Here is a 21,477-nt window from a genome sequence, read left to right as displayed (position 1 = left end):
GCTCTTCGGTGGGCTCTTCGGTGGCTTCCTGCTGGCCTGAGACTCTTGTTTCTCAGCCCAGGACACTCATCTTGGTCCCCACTTTTGCTCATGAAGGAAAAGTGGGCCTGAGTTGTGGATTCTAAAGCATTAGGAAAAGGGGCTCCTGGGTGGCTCATTTGGTTAAGCGTCTGACTTTGGATTTTGACTTAGGTCATGATCTTAGGGGTCATGAGATCACGTCCCACATTGGGTTCTGAGCTCAGCCCAGAGTCTGCTTATCCTTCTCCCTGTTTTGCTCTCTCTCTTTCACTCTCTGTGCTCTCTCTCTTTCACTCTCAAATAAATAACATCTTTAAAAAAAATAAAAGTATTAGGAATACATTTGTGCCGTTTGGACCTTGATTTGCTGGTTTTCAAAAGTTAAGTCCTCAGACCTAGTCCCTTTCCCTAGGGCTGACTCTCCTTCCCTGGGCTCCTTTTCAAGAAAACTTCTTATTTTAAGAAAAAAATGGAAGAGTTTATTTCTTTGGGAAAGTGAATTGTTACATCATTGTACTTGTTTAATAATTAAAACACACACGTGACCACATGTCTACTTGGAACCAGCTTCACTTATCTCTTGGCACTTTCCTCTACTACCTTTGAAAGGTTTTATGTTTTATTTGTATTGATGCAGTGGCTATGGAATGTTAGGATACAGGAATGCAGGGTCCATGGGGCAAATCATTCCTTCTGAAATGTCTTAGCTGTGACATTTGATGACATTTGCTTTAGCTGTTGTCAGCCCTTTAGCAGTCTAGAGCACTCCATCTCCTAAGGTTTACTGGGCTGATCAGTTTCGTGGACAAATAACCTTTAAAAATCAAAGTGTAGGCCTGACATAATATAAGTATAGAGAGCAAATTTGCCCACTTGCACTGAAGCAAATTTCCTGGAAACTGGCATTTTTTTGCTACCAGATTAAGCAAATCCAGATTTCTTTGGGTATCCCAGTGGTTCTAGGATGTTTTGATGCTTAGATAAATCTGTGGAATGTTAGATGATGCCTTCACTAACGTTTTCAAAAATGTCTAAAGGGCCTACCTATTTGTGCCTCAAGAATGCATTTATGGGAGAAGACACAGACATATTTATATTAAAGTTGTTAAGAGTGGGCTAGTTATAGGCATGTGCAGTTCTACCTTGTCCTAGTTGTCATTTTAATGTATAAAATGTAAGTGTTGATGTTGCTTTCTGTGGAGTCTAGAACTGTGCTGTCTGATAAGGTAGTCACTAGTGACTGTTCAGCATTAATTAAAATGAAATAAAATTAAATCAATCCCTCAGCCACACTAGCCACATTTCCAGACCTCCTCCTCCCTCTTCTCTCTCCCTCCGCACTGCTCTCCCTCTCCTCTTACTTTTCCTCTTCCCTTCCCTCTCTACTCCTGCTCCCTTCTCCATTCTCCTTCTACCCCTCACTCTCTTTCCATCTCATCTACCTTCAGTTCCCCCTCTTCCTGTGTCTCTTCTTCCTCCTTCCTGCCCCTTTCTTTCTTCTGCCCACTCTCCCGTCCACTTTCCATTCTTCTCTGTATATGAAACATACTTAATGCATTACGTTTTTTTGAACTATATGAGAGTAAGTTGCAGACATGTCCATTACATGCAACAAGGACATAACTACAGTATAATGATGAAAATATGCAAATTTGATACACTATTATCTAATTTAGAACGGACTTAGATTTTATAATTTGTCTCAGTTTTTTTGTTTTGTTTTGTTTTTTCCTTCAAGTACAGTTTCATTCCAGGATTACTGCATTTATGTGTCATGTCTCTTTAGCCTCCTTTAGTCTGGAAGAATTTCTCAGTCTATGTTTTTCCGACCTTGACATCTTTGAGACTATAACCAATTATTTTGTAGACTATGCCTCACTTTGAGTTTGATGTTTCCTCATGACAAGATTGAGGCTATGTAGTTTTGGTAGGAAATACCAAAGTGTTGTTATGTCCTTCTCCGTGCATCATATCAGGAGGTATATGATGTCAGTTTGTCCTATTATAGGGGATGTTGATTTTGATCATTTGGTTAAGGTGGTGTCTACCAGGTTTTTCCACTTTAAAGTTTCTATAACCCCTCCCCCCTTGTAATCAGTAAATAATCTGTTGGGAATTACCATGAGAGTATGTAAATAATCAGTTTCTTTGTAAACTTTCAACCACTTGGTTTAGCATTCAAGATGTTAATCATCATTCAAGATGATTTCTTGACTGAATCGGTTATTATTATGATGGTTTCTAAATGGTGATTTATCTAAACCCATTATTCCTCTACATTTATTAGTTTCCTATTGTATGGAAGAACTTCTCCTTTATTCTTATTAGCCTGGGTTCTCATTTTATTGAGTGGATCATAATCTGTTTAATTTAATCTTCAGGACAGCCCTCTGAACGTAATGATTGTCTTTTTTTTTTTTTAATGTTCCAAATGTGATGGGTTTATTTTATTTTACTCTGATGCAGAACCAAAGATTACACTACAGCACAGAGACCAATATATTAAAAGGTCATGAAAAAGTGGTGTGGGACATGCAGGATGTGATGTACAAACTGGAGGATCGGGTCATTTCCTTTGTAACATGACACTACATTGTTGCTGAGGAACACATTTAAAATAACACTGCAGAATTCAACTGAAATGTGGCACAAACATGACAACTTCCAGGCATGCCTTCAAGTACCTCCCTTAAGATGGACTTGCGATCTCTAGATTTCAGTGTGGGGAGGATTACAATTCTTTGAAAGAATAAAAAGTTCACACTTTTGAAATTTCACAGAATTTTAAGGCCAAGACATAGTGGGTTCTCTTCACCTCCAGGGACAAATCAGATGCTTTACTCAAAACCACATTAAGCTTCTAGTTCAAATCCCAACCCAAACTTGTGACCTCCTGCATTGAAGTTCTTTCCATCGATTAAAGCTGATAGGGTCAGTGTGACACCAGGTTAAAGGGTCTGAGTATAACCCAGTCCAATCAGGCTGGCATTATTTACTTTAGCAGATAGAGAAGTTCTACAGTCCAGCTTGTTTTAAGCAGCGATGCCAAAACGGGTATTGTTCCTGCCAGCCGTCCAAGCAAGGTTTATTGACGTTTCAATCTTCTCGTTAACCTTCCATCATTCACATGAGTGTGCAGCTGGAAATCTGCAGCCTTATAACCCAGGGTGAAATTCTGTGACGGTTTGGATTTGGCTGTGTCAAAACTCATCTGATAGCCAGCGAGGCAACCCTCAAAGGCTAACACAGCCCAGCCATAGATGGTTGGTCCAGAAAAATCTATATCAACATTACTGCCAAGACAAACAATCCCGTTTATAAGAGGCCTTCAGTTTTCCACTCTTCTTTCCTGTGTTCGGTACAAATATGGTATCAAGAGTCGGTTTCAGCCCTTCAGCCAACTTACTCTCCAAAGAGATTTCTGTTCCGAGAGTACATTTCTAGGTGAAGGTAAGTCCATAGTTACAGACCTTATATTTGGTGTGTAGGTTGCCTGACGCTTTCCCTGTATCAGTGTAAGCATGACCAGAAGTAGAAAATTCCACTCCACTACAGGACTTGTTTCTCAGATCTATCTTAACCATGCCAAATCCATATCCTTTATTGAAGACATCCTTGGCGGCTTTCCTAGGTCACAGTAAGTCGGTGTGTTACACATATCTCCAACCAGAGGGCCTGTCTCCGCTCTGCCAGGGCAACGCTGAAGGCCTTGATTGTCTTATTTTTTAAATGAGTAAGGAAGTTCAAAGTGGTTAAATGATGACCAACATGCCTTTTGATTGTATTGTCCTCCTTACATAAAGATGTAAAGATTATAAAATGAAGATTCTGCTTTTTTAATTAACAAAAGTAACTTTTTCTAAATGTCAGTGTGATTTTTATATCAAAAAATACAGTTAAGCAAAAAGAATGTTAAAACTACCCATAATCCCCACTTTAGAAATAACACTGTTGTTAATATTTTGGTTTATACATCTAGATATCTTTATTCCTCCCTGCAGTCATACTTTATATTGTTTTGAAATCTCTTTATTGTCTTCAATAGTATATTTTGAACATTTTCTCATAAACTTCTATAACATCCTCCCTATTTTATTAGATGAGACATTTCAGGTATACAAAGAAGCTAAAATGATAAATCTGAGAACACCCATCCACGTGTTCTCTACCTAGATTGAATAGTTATGAATATTTTTTCGTAATTCCTTGATCTGTATATGTATATATTTTCTTTTGCTAAACTTGTTTGAAAGTTGCAGACATCTTTATATTTCACCCCTGAATATTTCAGCATTCATCTCCTAGAAATTGTCATTTTTCTTTTTTTTGTCATTTTTCTGCATAGTCACAATTTCATTATCACACCTATGAAATTGAGCAGTAATTCCGTAATAACATTTAATATTTAATAAGTATTAAACACCAATTTCTTTACAAATGTCTTAATAACTTGTCTGAAACTATTGTCTGAACAGGGTACATGTATTGCATGAGATTTCTTATGTCTCTTAGAGAGTCTTTCAGTGTAGAATAGTCTTCTCACCCTCTTCCCCAGAGTACTGACTTTTCTGAAGAATTGAGGCTGTGTTACCCTGTAAGGTACCCTACATTCTGGTTTTGTTTGTTTTCCCATGGTGTTGCTTATCATGCTGCTATATCCCCTATAAGCTTGACATTGAGTCTAGGCCAGGTTTTTTTAACCTGCAGTGAATTTGGATTGGAAAAATTTTGTCTTTGTGTTCACTATTAACAGGAATTTAGCATTTCTATCATTAGCGTAGATAACAAACTACAGTTTTCAGTCGAGCCTGTAACTTTGTCACCAGTAGGAATCTCAGTGCTTTTCATATCTGCAATAATTACATTACCTTGAAAAATGTGCATGTTCATTGTTACTTTGAAGTAGTCAGACTTCTTGCTAAGTCTTATGTAATACTAATAAAGAAGCACATATATTACTGTATCATCCATTTATTTGTAAAGTATCTTGATAACTAAATTTCAGTATATGTGTTTCTTTTGTAATCCTTTGGATTGTGTTTTATGCATATGAAAAACATTGAAGGAAGGGTGTTATAGCTGCCCTGTTCAGTACAGAAGCTGACAGGAGGCTCTTGAACAGGTGAAATGTGGCTTCTTTGACTTTAAGTGTGCCCTGAGTGTAAAGCAAATCTCAGATTTGGACACTTAATACTTATGTAAAATATTTCTAATAATTTAAAAAATGTGTTTATATGCTAAAATTTTTTGGATATATTGTGTGCAGTCATCCATTCTTTCTAATGTTGCTACTAAAAAATTGAAAATTACATAGGTGGCTTATACTGTATTTCCGTTGGACAGACGTTGGCATTTAGACTTTACTAGACTGCCAAAAGGATCCATGGCATTGAAAAAGGTTTTGAATCTCTACATAGAGGCTTTAGTAGACTCTAGTTAAACACTTAATTTATTTTTGCTGTTGCTCAGCTACTCATTTTATAGTAACACTGAGGCTTTTGAAAAACTTCTAAAGCTTTTTTTCATCAAGAGTACTTAATAGGTAATACATTTCTTTATATTGGGAGGCATATAATATCAGGTCTGTCATTAATAGTGATGCTAAGTTTAGTTATCTGTTTAAGAAGGTGGCCATTAGATGGCAAATTTGTAAAGGTATGTCTTGGCCTCTGTAATTAGTAAGTAACTTGTCAAGTGATACTTTGGCATCTTAAAGTATCCTGTTCCCCAGTAGCCTGTCACTTAATGGTGTTAACATCCATTGGTAATTTTGTTGCCAGAATCAGTTACTACACCGGGGCTTGCAAAATGATCATTTTCTAATTCTGTTCTACATTTATGATAAAGAAATTCCCTTTTTCTTTTGAGAATCTCTATGGTCATAGGATATCTTTCTATGTACTTACCTACCTGCATACCTGTCAATCAGGCAGTTGCAGTCCTCATGCTTTTTGATATTCAATTTGTCATAAATTGGCTGGTGGAGCCTTTGGTTCCTCTGTGTTTTGATAGATTAGTCTTTGTACCCTTCTTTGCATTCTGCAGAATAACATAGCTCAGACCCGAAGAGCCCCCCTCACCCCTTTTTGGGAGGAGTCCTGGTTCCCTTTAATGGGAATTGGTGTTTAACAGAAATAAAGACCTGGGCGGGGCACCTGGGTGGCTCAGTTGGTTAAGCACCTGCCTTTGGCTCAGGTCATGATCCCAGCGTCCTGGGATTGAACCCTGCATTGGGCTCCCTGTTCAGTGGGGAGCCTGCTTCTCCCTCTCCCACTGCTGCTCCCCCTGCTTGTACTCTCTCTCTGTCAAACAAATAAATAAAATCTTAAAAAAAAAAGAGAGATCTGGGCAACGAGAACACTTTTTTTGTTTTTCCTAAATTTTGTAAACATTGTTTCTTAAGAGCAGCACAGTAATGTGTGGTTGGTGATGTGATTTATTTATTCAGGGAACTCTGAAATTTAGGTAGTTTATAATTCTTTTTTTTTTGATTTTATTTATCTGACAGAGAGACACAGTGAGAGAGGGAACACAAGCAGGGGGAGTGGGAGAGGGAGAAGCAGGCCTCTCGCGGAGCAGGGAGCCCGATGCGGGGCTCGATCCCAGGACCATGGGATCGTGACCTGAGCCGAAGGCAGACGCTTAACACTGAGCCACCCAGGCGCCCCGGTAGTTTATAATTTTTAATGATTATATGCAGTGCTGTTGTGAACATCATTGTATCCAAGGTTTTACATGCACCTTGATTTTTCATTTAGAATAAAATTCTAGAAGTAGAATTTCTGGGTCACAAGAACATATTCTTTTAAGGTTTTAAATATCAAGTTGGTTGTCTAGAAAGTTTAGTGTTTACTTCAGTTATGTACCTCCTGTCTTTATTTTTTTTTTTTTTTAATCTTTCAGGCATTAGTTTTAGAAGCAGACACTGTTGGTGTTTTCATTGAAGTCTTTTCCCTTAGTCTTAAAGCCTCTCTCTAATGGAAGTTTACCTTGATACTGATACATTGATAACTTGACTAAGTACAACTTGAAATTTCTTCTGGCTATGAGTGATAATAGCTGTAGGTGCAGAGGCAGTGGACTTAAGCATTATGTTTTAATAGAGTAAGACAAGATAGTCTCTAAGAAGCAATCAAAAAATGAAGGGATTATGCCTTTTATGTAATACTGTATTATAAATGTTGTGGAGTAAGAAAAATCAGAATCAGGCCTTCATTCACTTTAGCTTTTCATCCTGATTCTAAGTTGGTATGGAAAAAAAAGTAGGAATGGCCTGGTGCCAGAGAAGCCCAAAGGGAAAGGGCCCTATGTGTTTGGGAGTGCCTCTTATAGTACCTCTGCTGTTTATAAGCTCAACATTTCAAAGTGTAAGAGGTCAGAGTTATCAGGCCCTCTTGTGCAGGCTAGTAGGAATTTTTTTTCCTATCTGGAATTATGCTTTGCTGACATAAAAAGTCTTTTTTTTTAAAAAAAAGATTTTATTTATTTGAGAGAGAGAGAATGAGAGAGAGAGAAAGCACATGAGGGGGGGAGGGTCAGAGGGAGAAGCAGACCCCCTGCCAAGCAGGGAGCCCGATGCAGGACTCGATCCAGGGACTCCAGGATCATGACCTGAGCCGAAGGCAGTCGCCCAAACCAACTGAGCCACCCAGGCGCCCTAAAAAGTCTTTTTTAAAAGTGGGAGATGATTTGTTATATATTTCATGTTAGTGTTTGATGTTTGCCTCACTTTGACCTTTTGTTTCTTTTTCAGAAATGACTTCTGTCCACGCAGGCAACATAAACTTTAAATGGGACCCTAAAAGTCTAGAGATCAGGACTTTGGCAGTTGAAAGACTGTTGGAGCCTCTTGTTACACAGGTAAGAATCTGCAAACAAATACATAATTGTAATATGGTTACATAGTAGTAGGCCTGGTAAACAAACACAGAGCAAAGCAGATTTAGCTCAAAGCTTTAATTTGAGTAGTTGAGTTTAGGTTAATAGTATTTAGATGATTAGGCACCACTAATTATTTAAATTTTGATGCATGCATTCATTTAACCATATAAGAGCATAGTTACTGCCATTTTCTTGAGTCTTATTGGAAATAATAGGGGATAAGTGGTATGTAATGCAACTTAACAAATATGTGTATTTTGAAGATCATTTCTTCATCACTTTTTTTTGGAAGGTATAGGTTATATTCAAGAAAGATGGGCTGTGAAACCTTGACTCTTGTCTCTTACTGTTCTTAACAGACTTCCTTGTCTAGGATCAGTTAACAGGTAATTTGAGGGTATAGGTTTGGTATGTTTTGTTGCAAATATCACAGTGTGATGCCATTTCTAATTGTTAGCAGCTGCCATTTCTAATTGTTAGCAGCGAGTATTACAGATACATATAAACATGTATACATGCATACATATATATTTATATATTTTAATATATATAATGTAGAAGTGTGTGGTAAGACTCATAAGTATTTACCTTCTTGAAGCCCATCCAGTATAGTTCTAGGCAGGTCTTTTGTGTGGCAAGCTATGCTAATAACAAATCTATAGTAATCTTCAACCTACAGATCATCTGGTATTATATATATTAATGATGGTTAACGTTCTGGGACTTAAAGCACCATCGTAGTAGGCTACTTTGGGCAGTCCTTCCTTTCTTTGTTAAGGACCTTTACTAATTAATTGCTGAGATTTGTTTGAATAAACTGTGAAACAAAATCAGAAGCAGATTACCTTAAAATACTTTACACAGGTTGAAAACAGTAGAAAATGTGACGTCCATGTAAAGCTAGCAAGTTCATTGTTAACCTCTTTCTAGGGACTTCATGATGACGTGTAGAGATGTCTTAACATGTTTCTATCAGTTTTTAATTTGTAAAATGAAACTAAAACCAAGTTATCATGTTTGAAAAATTAAAAATTTTTTTTAAAGATTTTATTTATTTATTTGACAGAGAGAGACACAGTGAGAGAGGGAACACAAGCAGGGGAAGTGGGAGAGGGAGAAGCAGGCTTCCTGCTGAGCAGGGAGCCCGATGTGGGGCTTGATCCCAGGACCCTGGGATCACGACCCGAGCCAAAGGCAGACAACGACTGAGCCACCCAGGCGCCCCAAAATTAAAATATTTTTTGTCTTGCACATTGAGATAGTAAAATTATTTTGGGACCTAAATTGAGTATTGTTGCTATATATCTTAAATATGGAGAGTGCATGTTACTTGTTAATGCTTAGTGGAATTTATAAATGTGATATTTCATTTTGTTATGAATAATTTACTATTCCAATCTTTAAAGATGTTCGTCTTTCTGTTGTTTTCATTTTAATTGACTGCAGTTTAATTTGTAAAAAAATGAAACTTTTAGGTCACAACTCTGGTAAACACCAATAGTAAGGGGCCGTCAAATAAGAAGAGGGGCCGTTCTAAGAAGGCCCATGTTTTGGCTGCATCTGTTGAACAAGCAACTGAGAATTTTTTGGAGAAGGGAGATAAAATTGCAAAGGAGAGTCAGTTTCTCAAAGAAGAGCTTGTGGCTGCTGTAGAGGATGTTCGAAAACAAGGTAGGTCACTATTGCTTTTTATATAAAGAGAGGCGGGCTTGTCTAGAAAATTGATCCTTGAAGGTGACTTGTGGCCACTACTCTCATTCTTAAGCTTGCCAGTTGCTCAGTAACTTAAAATATTCATTTATGGGAGATGGATTAAGTTGTACTGGCTTCACTTTTAATCAGGAGAGACACTAACAAAGAAACATTGTGTTTGGAGAATCTGAATCCGCTTCTTTGGGCATCCTAAAAGTTGAGTCTTAGAAATGTTCCAGCAACAGTTTAATAGGACATAAATGGGGCAGAAGTTTACCTTTCATCCTCTATAATACCTCTTTTTAGTTCATGCTGTAGATAGAGGGGTGATAAAATGGAAAAATGTCCAGCCATTCTGAAAATACCCTAGAAGTTGCCTCATTCGGTTAGGCTGGTATGTTAAATTAGCCATGCATACTTGAAGTGGTTTGAGTATGAAATAAAAACAAATCTGGGCTTAAAGGAATCCTGTTTTTGGGGAAACTCAGAATTAATAAAAAGTGGAATTGTAACCCACAGCCTGGCAGTAGTGCCTGTTAGAAAAACTCGTTATTATGAAGCTGCAAGTATGATAAGAAGACTTTACATGTGAAACATTAAATTCTTGAAACTTGTAGTTTTGTGTTAAACTTCTTGTTCAGCAGGAGGACTTAAAGACAGGTTTTTGTGAAGCTGTTGGATATCAACTAAGGTGAACTGAGCTCCTACTCTGTACAGTTGCTTTATTGACCTTTGGGTGAACTTCACTGAATCTCTGATGGCTGACAGTAGTGTGCATAGTCCATTGGAGTCTTAATGTCATATTCATCCTGTGACAGTACCCAAAAAAGGGGCAGTGCCTTAAATGGGCATGCTATCTCCAGTTGTTCTGAATTTGTGAACTAAGAACTTTGAATGTTAAATATTTTTCTTAATTTTCAAGCTGAAGATAAATGTTTCTAATACTGTAAATGATGACATTTAAATTCATTATTACTAACTGTAATATGGGTGGATATATTAGTTATCTAGGGCTGTCATAACATAAATTACTATAAACTTAGTGGCTTAGAGCAACAGAAATTTACTCTCTCACAGTTCTGGAGGCCAGATATCTGAAATCAAGGTGTCAGCAGGATTGATTCTTTCTTGGGGGCTCAAGAATCTGTTGCATGTTCTCTCCTAGCTTCTTGTGTTTGCCAGCAATCCTTGGCTTGTAGACTTGTCACTGCAGTCAGTCTCTTCCTTCATTGTTTTGTCACATGGCATTCTCCCTATGTGTCTCTTTGTACAAAGTTTCCTCTTAAAAGGATATCAAGCTTTGAATTAGGGTCTTCCCTAAATTCAGTATGACCTCATCTTTACTTGATTATGTCTGCAAAGACCCTGTTTGCAAATAAGGCCACATTCATAGGTTCTGGGTGCGTATGAGTTTTGGGGGACATTATTCATCCCAGTAGAGTGGGCTTTGAATGAATTTATTTTAAAGCAGTTAAATTGTCTAGTTCAGGACAATTTTTGAGTTTCTTGTTAAGGAAATCATAATGGCTCTTATTTCATTGTCCTTTGAGAAAGTTTGCTCCCAGGCCTTTTTGCCTGAAAATAGTAGCACCTGATGAATTTCAGCAAATGATTCCTTGAGTCTAGAAACTAAGACATTTATTTTGAAAAGTTACAGGTAACTTTTAATTTCACTCTATATATGTTCCTTGTTTAAGAAGTTTCTCTGATGCAAATTTGTAGCAATTATGGCATTGCACCTCTTTCCCCCCAAGAGCCCCCACAGTTTTGAATGCATATCTAAATTTGTTTTCTTGTTTTTATTTATATCTGAGGAAATCTTTTATGTGGCTCTGAATCATAAGTATTTGTCTGTCCTAGGCCAACTTTGCAATTATTTATGATCATGATCTATTCACCATAATTTGCCTTCTCTCCTTGCAAAATAAGAAAAAGCTAAAACAAAAATATAACTGCCTCCCATCATCATTACTGCATCAGATACGAAAAGCTGAAGTGCCTTGCTTTTCTCTGTTGGCTTACTTTTTTTTTTTTTGAGAATCTTAACAAGTAATGATGAAACCTCTCTCCTCTCATAAATAGAACAAAGTACCTATTATGAAAATGGTTAAGTGCGTATTCTTTAATCAACCAAGCCTTGTTGGTTATGTTGTTGAAGCTGTTTACTCATCATTTGAAACCCTGTAGTGGCATTAATATGTTTGCAGATTCTTTGACACCCCTCCCTTAAAAAAGTGGAGCCTGACTTTGACTCTATAAAGAATAGAGTGTGGTAGAAGTGATATTATCTACTTTCAAAGCAAAGTCATAAAGAGAGTATAGTATCTGCCTGGCTCTTTCTCATGGATTATTAACTTTGGGGGAGGCTGTCAGTACCAGTTTGCCAAGCTGCTGCTGCTGCTTTTTTTTTTTTTTTTAAAGATTTTATTTATTTATTCATGAGAGACAGAGAGAGAGAGAGAGGCAGAGGGAGAAGCAGGCTCCCAAGGAGCAGGGAGCCCGATGCGGGACCCGATCCCAGGACTCTGGGATCATGACCTGAGCTGAAGGCAGATGCTTAACCATCTGAGCCACCCAGGCGCCCATACCAGTTTGCCAAGCTTCTGAGTAAGCCACCTTAGAAGCAGATCCTCCAGCTCCAGTCAGGTTTTAAAAGATGCCAGCCCTAACCAACTCCAAATTCCTGACCCACAGAAGACTCAGGAGATAATAAATGTTTATTTTAAGCTACCAGGTTTGGGGAGAATTTGTTAGGCAGCAAAAGGTAATACACCTTTCCCGGCCCTGGCTTCAGTGGTTCTGAGCACTTAAACGAAACTCTGACCTAAGTGCTCTGAATTTCTACTGGTATAAAACACAGACTATGATTTTTTTTTTAATTTTATTTTATTATGTTATGTTAGTCACCATACAATACATTATTAGTTTTTGATGTAGTGTTCCACGATCCATTGTTTGCGTATAACACCCAGTGCTCCATGCAGTACATGCCCTCCTTAATACCCATCACTGGGCTAACCCATCCCCCCACACCCTCCCCTCTGAAACCCTCAGTTTGTTTCTCAGAGTCCATCGTCTCTCATGGTTCATCTCTCCCTCCGATTTCCCCTCCTTCCTTTCTCCCTTCCTTCTCCTAATGTCCTCCCTGCTATTCCTTATGTTCCACAAATAAGTGAAACCATATGATAATTGACTTTCTCTGCTTGACTTATTTCACATAGCATAATCTCCTCCAGTCCCATCCATGTTGATGTAAAAGTTGGGTATTCATCCTTTCTGATGGCTGAGTAATATTCCATTGTATATATGGACCACATCTTCTTCATCCATTCATCTGTTGGAGGACATCTCGGCTCCTTCCACAGTTTGTATTGCAGACATTGCCGCTATGAACATTGGGGTGCATATGGCCCTTTTTTTTCACTACATCTGTGTCTTTGGGGTAAATACCCAATAATGCAATTGCTAGGTCATAGGGTAGCTCTGTTTTTAATTTTTTGAGGCACCCCCACACTGTTTTCCAAAGTGGCTGTACCAACTTGCATTCCCACCAACAGTGTAAGAGGGTTCCCCTTTCTCCACAACCTCTCCAACATTTGTTGTTTCTTGCCTTGTCAATTTTTGCCATTCTAAATGGTGTAAGGTGGTATCTCAATGTGGTTTTGATTTGAATTTCCCTGATGGCTAATGATGATGAACATTTTTTCACATGTCTGTTAGCCATTTGTATGTTGTCTTTGGAGAAGTGTCTGTTCATGTCTTCTGCCAATTTTTGGATTTGATTATTTGTTTTTTTGGGTGTTGAGTTTGAGAAGTTCTTTACAGATCTTGAATACCAGCCCTTTATCTGTAGTGTCATTTGCAAATATCTTCTCCCATTCTGTGGGTTGCTTCTTTGGTTTTTTGACTGTTTCCTTTGCTGTGAAGAAGATTTTTATCTTGATGAAGTCCCAAAAGTTCATTTTTGCTTTTGTTTCACTAGCCTTTGGAGATGTGTCTTGAAAGAAGTTGCTGTGGCCGATGTCAAAGAGGTCACTGCCTGTGTTCTCCTCTAGGATTTTGATGGCTAAAACACAGACTGATTTACCTAAAGCTTCACAGAGGACTGTAATAAAGTAGAATTAGATTTCTTTGCATTTGAGGGCCCCTGGGTGGCTCAGTTGGTTAAGCGACTGCCTTTGGCTCAGGTCATGATCCTGGAGTCCCGGGATCGAGTCCCGCATCGGGCTCCCTGCTCAGCGGGGAGTCTGCTTCTCCCTCTGACCCTCCCCCCTCTCATGTGCTCTCTCTCTCATTCTCTCTCCCAAATAAATAAATAAAATCTTAAAAAAAAAAAAGAGGATAATTGACTATGTTCTCCAAGAAGTGTGGGAGAAAAGGCTCTTGTCTCAAAAATTACAATGAATTTTCCTTCCCAGTGCCAAATGTAAATACAGGGATAGGGTTGGAAAATCTTACCTTTAAAACAAATTGAGATGTGATTCATATAACATAAAATTCACCCCTTTAAAACATATACATCGGTGATTTTAGTATATTCGCGAAGTGGTGCAGCTGTCGCCATTATCTCATTCCAGAATGTTTTCATCTCCCCAAAAGGAAATCTTGTATTAGCAGTCACTCCTCATATGTATATGTATATATATACACACACACACACATATATACACACACACACACTATATATATATATATATATATATTTTAACAATACCTGAAAAAGAGTATCAGTGTATTTTATGAATCCTTGAATAGTGCTCTGATGAGAAAAAGAGGGCTCTTAGCTGGGAAGGAGACATCCAAAGGACAGAGATGGAAAGGTGTAAATGAAACTTGTTTGAAGAAGAGCAGACATTAAAAAAAGAGGACCAATGATGTTAGGTTGGAAGTAGAGTGATGAGAATTTCACAGTTGGATCTCAAAGACCAAGATCAGAGACTTGCTGTTGTATCACGGACATTTCTGGGTGGTTGAAGGAGAGGGCCCAAAGAAGCTGAGGTACACCTTGGTGTAGTCCTGCACTGCTTCTAATGATAATGTGCTCAGCAAAAGGGCCAAATAGATGATGATTGGTGCACTGGACGTTAGTGTATTTCCTGGGAAAAATCTTGTGTCAGAGAAACCACAGCGGGGAAAGGGCGGGGTGACTGTGTGGTCTCTTTGAAGTGAGGCCGTCTGCCAGCAGAGACGAGACTTTTATTCCTGTTTGTCCCAGAGCCTATAATCCGGACGCTCGGACATGAAAAGTAAATTAATAGCACGAATGGGAGAGTAAGCATGGGATCGGAAAAGCTTCCTGAAGGTGCACTGGATCATGAAAGCTGAAAGGAGGGAGGGGAAAAAGTCAGTCATCCAGTTAGAAAAACAGACTGCATGATGTGCATGGGGGAATAGTTAGGGCCCAGCTTGGAGAGGGCTGCTGGGAGGAAAGGTCAGAAGGAAAGAGGCTGGAGCTAGATTTTAGAGGATAGTTTGGAATGTCAGGTGAAGGAGGGAGAATTCTCAGGGAAATGATAGGGGTTGGAATAGATCTCGAGGTTCAGTTTCCCCTATGCTTGAATATATCTAATTGATACAGGCTCTGCTAACCTCTGGAAACAGATTTTCCCAGCACTGCTTTATGTTTATTTTTAAAGCTCTTTTTCTTCTTAAATTAAACTGAAATATGTCTCGTTAACTTTCTTCCTGTTTTAAGAAGTTCTGCCATCTGGGTGACACGAAATAAGGAGCGGTGTTTTGGGGAGATGAGTCTCTCAGCTGTGTGCAGGAAGAGTTAAATGGGTTGGGAGAGAGCCTGGAGCACGACCAATAGTCAGGAAGCCTTCATAGTGGTGAGGCGGAAGACGGAGCTGTTGAGGAAGGGACTGCTGTAATAGTGGGAGAGGGAGAATGGGCCAGTTGTTATGCAGGTTAACTTCCAGCTTGGCCTGAGCAGATGCTGATCCTATTTAGGGATAAAAATGAGGGGCCTCGTGTGTGAAAAATTGCAATAATTTATTTTCCTGTAAGTCGAATCATTTAGGGTATGTGTTAAAGCAGTGTGTGCTCCTAAAAACTCCAGGGGGAATTACCTAGTATCAGTGTATTCTTCTCAGCTTAAAGCCATTAAGATTCTGCTGTACCAGTTTTCATCAAGTCAGAAAAATTCTATTACACTGTTTGCTTTAGTGTTTGTTTACACTAATAAAAAGTCACTTAACAGGTGAATTTTATTTTTCTTAACTTTTAATTTTGAATCATAGGGATTTTCAAAGATAGCACAGAGTGGTTCAGTATATCTCTTACTGAGTTTCCCAGTGGTTATATCTTTTTTTTTTGTTAAAGATTATTTATTTATTTGACAGAAAGAGAGAGCCAAAGAGGGAGGGGAATGGCAGAGGGAGAGGGAGAAGCAAGCTCCCTGCCCAACAGTGAGCCCGATGCAGGGAGCTCAGTGCGGGCCTTGATCCCAGGCCCCTGGGATCATGACCTGAGCCGAAGGCAGGCTTAACCGACTGAGCCACCCAGGTACCACCCAGTGCTTTTATCTTATGGAACTATGGTACAGTATCAACACCAGGAAATTGACATTGGCACAATATCTGTGTATAACTCTCTGGTTTTATCACTTGTGTACATTTGTTTAGCCCCAACACCCTTTGCAATTCCTCTGTCTCCATGTCTAATTCTATCATTTCAAGAAAATTGTATAAATGGAATCAGTGTATGACCTTTTGAGATTGGCTTTTTTTTAGTCAGCATGATGCTCTTGAGAGCCGTTGAAGTTGGTATATCAATAGTTTCTAACTTTGTTGTTCGGTAGTGTTCTGTGATACTCCATGGTGTGAATCTAGCTTGTCTTTTCATCCTGTTAACAGGTGTTTTGCATAGTAAAAGTCTTTAATTTGAATAAGTCCCATTTATTGACCCCCTTCATGAATTGGGCTTTTGGTATCTAAGAATTCTTCACCAGGGTTTAGCTCATGAGGGTTTTCTCAAAAAAGTTTTTTAGTTTTATGTTTTACATTTAAATCTATGACTCATTTTGGGTTAATTTTTGTATAACATGTGAAGTTTAGGAAGAGTTCATTCTCCCCCACCCCCCTACCCCAGGGACACGTAGTTGCCCCAGTACCATTTGTTGGAAAGACTTTTTTTCCTCCATTGAATTGCTTTTGCACCCTTACTAAAAATTGGTCAGCTGTGCTTGTGTGGGATTATTTCTGGGTTCTTTATTTTGTTCCATTGATCACTGTGTCTTTCCTTTGCTAGTACCCACATGGTCTTTATTGCTATTGCTGTAGGAGTCTCAGAATTGGATAGAATGATTGCTCCCACTTAATATTTTTCTGAATTGTTATGCTATCTCTTTGTTTTTCATATAAATTTTAGATAAGCTTATCTGTATCTACAAAAAATCTGCAATTTTGATAGAATTATATTAAACTTGTAATTTGGGGAGAATTTATATTTTTAATATATTGAATCATCTAATCCATTACAAAAATATTTCCTTCTATTTAGTTGAGGAGAATTTATATTTTTAATATATTGAATCATCTAATCCATTACAAAAATGTTTCCTTCTATTTATATCTTTTTTTGATTTCTTTCATCAGTGTTTACATATAAGTCTTCTACTTGTTATTTTAGATTTACACTATTTCATTTTTTGAATAATTATAAATAGTATTTTATATTTATATAGCTTTGTGTTTCCTTTCAAGTACTTGGCTAAATGCATATGCATTTTACCCTAGTTTTAATTCTAGCTTTGATAGCATTTTATTGTCTTGTAAAAAATTTTACACTAATTATAGGCATTTTTAAATTTAGTGTAACTTTGGAATTTATAATATTTAAAACTACTTTTATTGCATAATTTTCCTGTTGGGCTTAAAAGTTGTTTTTATGTTTTTGATATAAATAATGCTTAAGAGTGTGAACATGTACAGTGTAATGCTCAAGAGTGTGAACATGTACAGTGTCCCCCTCCCTGCCCCCTTTTAAAAATTATATCATTAAGATACATCTCCAGGAGTAGAAATACAGGGGCACAGATTTTTTTTTTTTTTAACAAATTAAAGTATAATTATATACAACAAAGTACACAAATCAGTATACAGTTTGATGAAGTTTTACATATGTGTATACCCATGTAACTGCCATTTCCTTTGGGACATATACAGGTTGTAGGACTTTTAAAATGTGTTCCTAAATTGTTCTCCAGAAGGGTTATATCTTAGTTTGCTTATGTTCTATAACCTCACTAATTACAAGTGACAGAAATGCATCTAGTTCAGAGTTGTTAAAGCAAAAAGGGAGTTTATGGGCCTTCGTAATTGGGAATTCCAGGAGTAGATTTTGAGTTCAGGGATAGTTAGCTTTGAGTGACTCAAAGGATGTAAGGCTTTCTTCATCACTTGACTCCATTTATTTCATTTTACCTCCCCTCCCCTCCTTCTCCCTACCTGCTGGCCTCCCTCCCTCCCTTCCTTCCTTCCCTCCTTATTTGAATGTAGTTGACAGACAATGTTATATTAGTTTCAGATATACAACATAGTGATAGGACAAGTTTATATATTATGTTGTGTTCATCACAGGTATAGCTACCATCTGTCACCATGCATTGCTGTTAAAAAATTATTGACTGTATTCCTTATGCTATGCCTTTTATTCCTGTGACTTTCAGTTTCACAACTGGTAACCTTTATTTCCCACTCCTCTTCACTTACTTTCCCTGTCCACCCCCCTCCCCGCCCTTCCCTGGCATCCATCAGTTTGTTCTCTATAGGTCTGATTCTGTTTTTTTTTTTTTTTTTTTAAGATTCCACGTATGAGTGAAATCATAAGATATTTGTCTTTTTTTTTTTAAGATTTTATTTATTCATTTGAGAGAGCGAGAATGAGAGAGCACATGAAAAGGGGGAGGGTCAGAGGGAGAAGCAGACTCCCCACTGAGCAGGGAGCCCGATGCGGAACTCGATCCCGGGACCCCAGGATCATGACCTGAGCCAAAGGCAGTCATTTAACCAACTGAGCCACCCAGGCACCCAGATATTTGTCTTTCTCAGTCTGACTTATTTCACTTAGCTTATACCCTCTAGATCCATCCATGTTGTTGCAGATGGCACAATCTCATCCCTTTTTAATGGCTACATAATATTCCATTGAGCTTACCTCTGTTTTCATATGTACATATTGGACAAGATGTAGTTTGAGGTGGTCATCCTAGTTTTGTTACCCTAGCAGAAAGAGAACTTTTCTTCCTCTGCCTCTATATTTTAGTCATAGAGGGGACTGGTTAGCTTTGCTTGGGTCATCCTCAGCACTGAATCAGTTTCTAGCTAGCCTGGATCCCTTGTTCACCCTAGGACATGAGGAATGGGGGAGAGTTCTCCAAAGGAATAAGGGTATAATAAAGTGGTATTGAGTAGAAGCAAATTTTTTTGACAAGTAATGGGATAGTCTGGATATTGTCTGCTATCTTTATAGATGTAAAATGCTACTTCCTTTAAAAAAACGAGCTCTATTTGGTGGGAACTGATGTTGACCATTCTTCATGGTGCTTGTGAGAGACCCTAGGGCAGTGGTAGGTATCTGTAAACCTTCATCCTCCTTTGTTGATTGGTTGAATCCCTGTTATTTTTCTTGTCGATTGGAATTTTACCACATTCTCAACGATTGAGTTATGTCTTACTAGGCTTGGAGGTGCCCAGGGGGAAGGGCAGGGGGAAAGGGAGAGAGAATCCTGGAGCTGACCATGGACCCTTTGACAATCTTGAGATCCTGAGATCACGACCTGAGCAGAAACCGAGTCAGGTACTTAACTGACTACGCCACCTAGACCGCCCTTGAGAAAACATTTAATAGTGGAACCAGATAGCCCTTCTTCTCAAATGGCTGGAAGTTCGTGAAAATAGGGTAAATTCTTTTACTGAATATTCTTGTCCAGTAAATAGAAAGCAAATACTTTGGGGCACCTGGGTGGCTCAGTCGTTAAGCGTCTGCCTTTGGCTCAGGTCATGATCCCAGGGTCCTGGGATCGAGGCCTGCATCCGGCTCCCTGCTCAGCAGGAAGCCTGCTTATCGCTCTCCTACTCCCCCTGCTTTGTGTTCCCTCTCTCCTGTTTCTCTCTCTGTCAAATAAGTAAAATCTTAAAAAAAACCAAAAAAATATTTTAATGTTTGGCTTGTAGTTTCCCCTTTTTCATGTTCATTTATGTTTAGGTAGTATTTGTCATAAGATTTCTTTGCAGGCTTTTCTTTTCAAGTTCTGGCTTTTGGATTGGTATTCTATTTTAGGTAAGCTTTGATTATAGTGCAAGTGCATTGTCTTTGAGTGGAAGTAGGACTTTAATTGAGAGTACTCAATGTTGTTCAATACTAAGTCTGAATTGTTACAAGAACCACCTTTTCTATAGAAAATATTTAGTCAGTTTTAGAGCAAAAAAGCAGTATTTATTGGTCTGCTAAAACAACAGAGTTAAAACTATTGAGTTTGTTAGCACCTGAATGATCTTAGTAGCTATAGTTTATTTGTGAGTATACTCTTTAATGGTCTTGTTACACAGATATCTTCTCAGCTTTTTTAAATGTTGAAAGCACAGAATTACTCAGATAAAACTGATGGTCTCTTAGGACATTATCATAAAAAAGGGATAGGCAATGAGGGTTTTTAATTGATAATTAAGAGACATTCTCTTACTTTATATTTACTTTAATTTTTTAAGAGACATTCTTTTGTTTATCTCGGTAATTGTGTAGTACAATTGAGTACATAGGTGCCATTTTCCTTGGTACAGCTTGAATCACTTGTATATAGGGAGAAAAATAAATACACACATATATGGAGAGGTATTTGTGCACCTGTATATGTAAGTGTATGTGTATATATGTCTGTGTATATGTATTTTATATATATGTGTATATATACATACATATACATATGTGGCAAGGCAATTTTAAGGAAAATAATGATGTATTTTATCCTTGACAAAAGGATATTGAGCACAAGCTGTCAGGTTCTCGAGGCATAATTTTCTCCCTGGCAACTGCCTAGAGTCAGATTGAAGGAGGTGAAAATTGGTCTCCTGTCCAGTGCAGATGTTGACAGCCTCAGACTGATGTATCCACATCTAATACAGGCAGCCTGGAAGATAGATGTTAAAAGGCAGATGTGATCAGGACAAAGCAACTGTCAAGAGACTTCCTTTGAGTAGGGTTTGAGAGGTAGACAGGAGACAGTGGAATCTGGTTTAGGTAGTTCATGATGTGAAGACTTGAAAGATAGCTTTGTGTGGGTATGTGAAAGATTGCATTTTAATTTGGTCTTGTTAGTGAGATTTTTAATCAGGTTGGAATCAGGTGCTTGATCTTCTATATGGGCTCTTTGATTTTTTCTCAGGAGAAAATTGACAAACAAGTATTCCTACCCTGGAATGTTGATTATGGGCTTCAAAAAGTGTTAATAATGATGCTCTGGAAGAGCAATAGCAGAGAAATATTTAACATTTTGACAAAGATTAAAGTTAAGTTAATTAGATTTTCAGATTACTGTGATCATTTTCTTCATTAAAGTTACCAAGAAATCAGCTGATTTTTCTCATATTCTTGTTTTGAGTTCTGGCTTCTTACTGTTATCCTGACTTTCCCCTTGCCATCTTGGTATATTTTGCATCCTGTGTTCTCCTATTATTGTTGTGGATGTCTCTTTTCATGTGATCCCCTGATGGCTGGGACTGGTTTTGGAAGTGCTCCCATTCCAGGTCTTTCCCTTCCCATGTTCCTGAGGTCTGTGATTAATTTAAAACTCGTTCATTATTGACCCCCATTCCTCCACTCCCACCATTTAATTCATTTTCTCTTGCTCTTCATTTAACTTAAGCAGGAAAAGTGAAATAT

At 38.1% G+C, this 21,477-nt stretch overlaps 1 protein-coding gene and 1 pseudogene across 3 annotated transcripts in view; one reads left to right on the top strand and one right to left on the bottom strand.

The window, feature by feature from the left end:
- The window catches only part of CTNNA1 (catenin alpha 1), a 317,040-nt gene that overhangs the window by 157,677 nt on the left and 137,886 nt on the right, over positions 1-21,477 (top strand). For all 3 annotated transcript variants that reach the window (XM_073887780.1, XM_025852154.2, XM_073887781.1), the window contains 2 exons: positions 7,775-7,881; positions 9,378-9,573. In XM_073887780.1, coding sequence (XP_073743881.1) covers positions 7,777-7,881; positions 9,378-9,573 — 301 coding nt within the window. In that variant the 5' untranslated portion in view covers positions 7,775-7,776. The remainder of the gene's footprint in view (positions 1-7,774; positions 7,882-9,377; positions 9,574-21,477) is intronic.
- On the bottom strand, positions 3,054-3,679 carry LOC112808904 (non-selective voltage-gated ion channel VDAC3 pseudogene; annotated as a pseudogene).

This window comes from Callorhinus ursinus, unplaced genomic scaffold (genome assembly GCF_003265705.2).
Source record: "Callorhinus ursinus isolate GAN/ISIS: 27379988/994484 unplaced genomic scaffold, GSC_fseal_2.0 scaffold83, whole genome shotgun sequence".
NCBI lineage: Eukaryota > Metazoa > Chordata > Mammalia > Carnivora > Otariidae > Callorhinus > Callorhinus ursinus.
The sequence above is the reverse complement of the archived record's forward strand: the minus strand, read 5'-3'. Positions and strand labels throughout refer to the sequence as shown.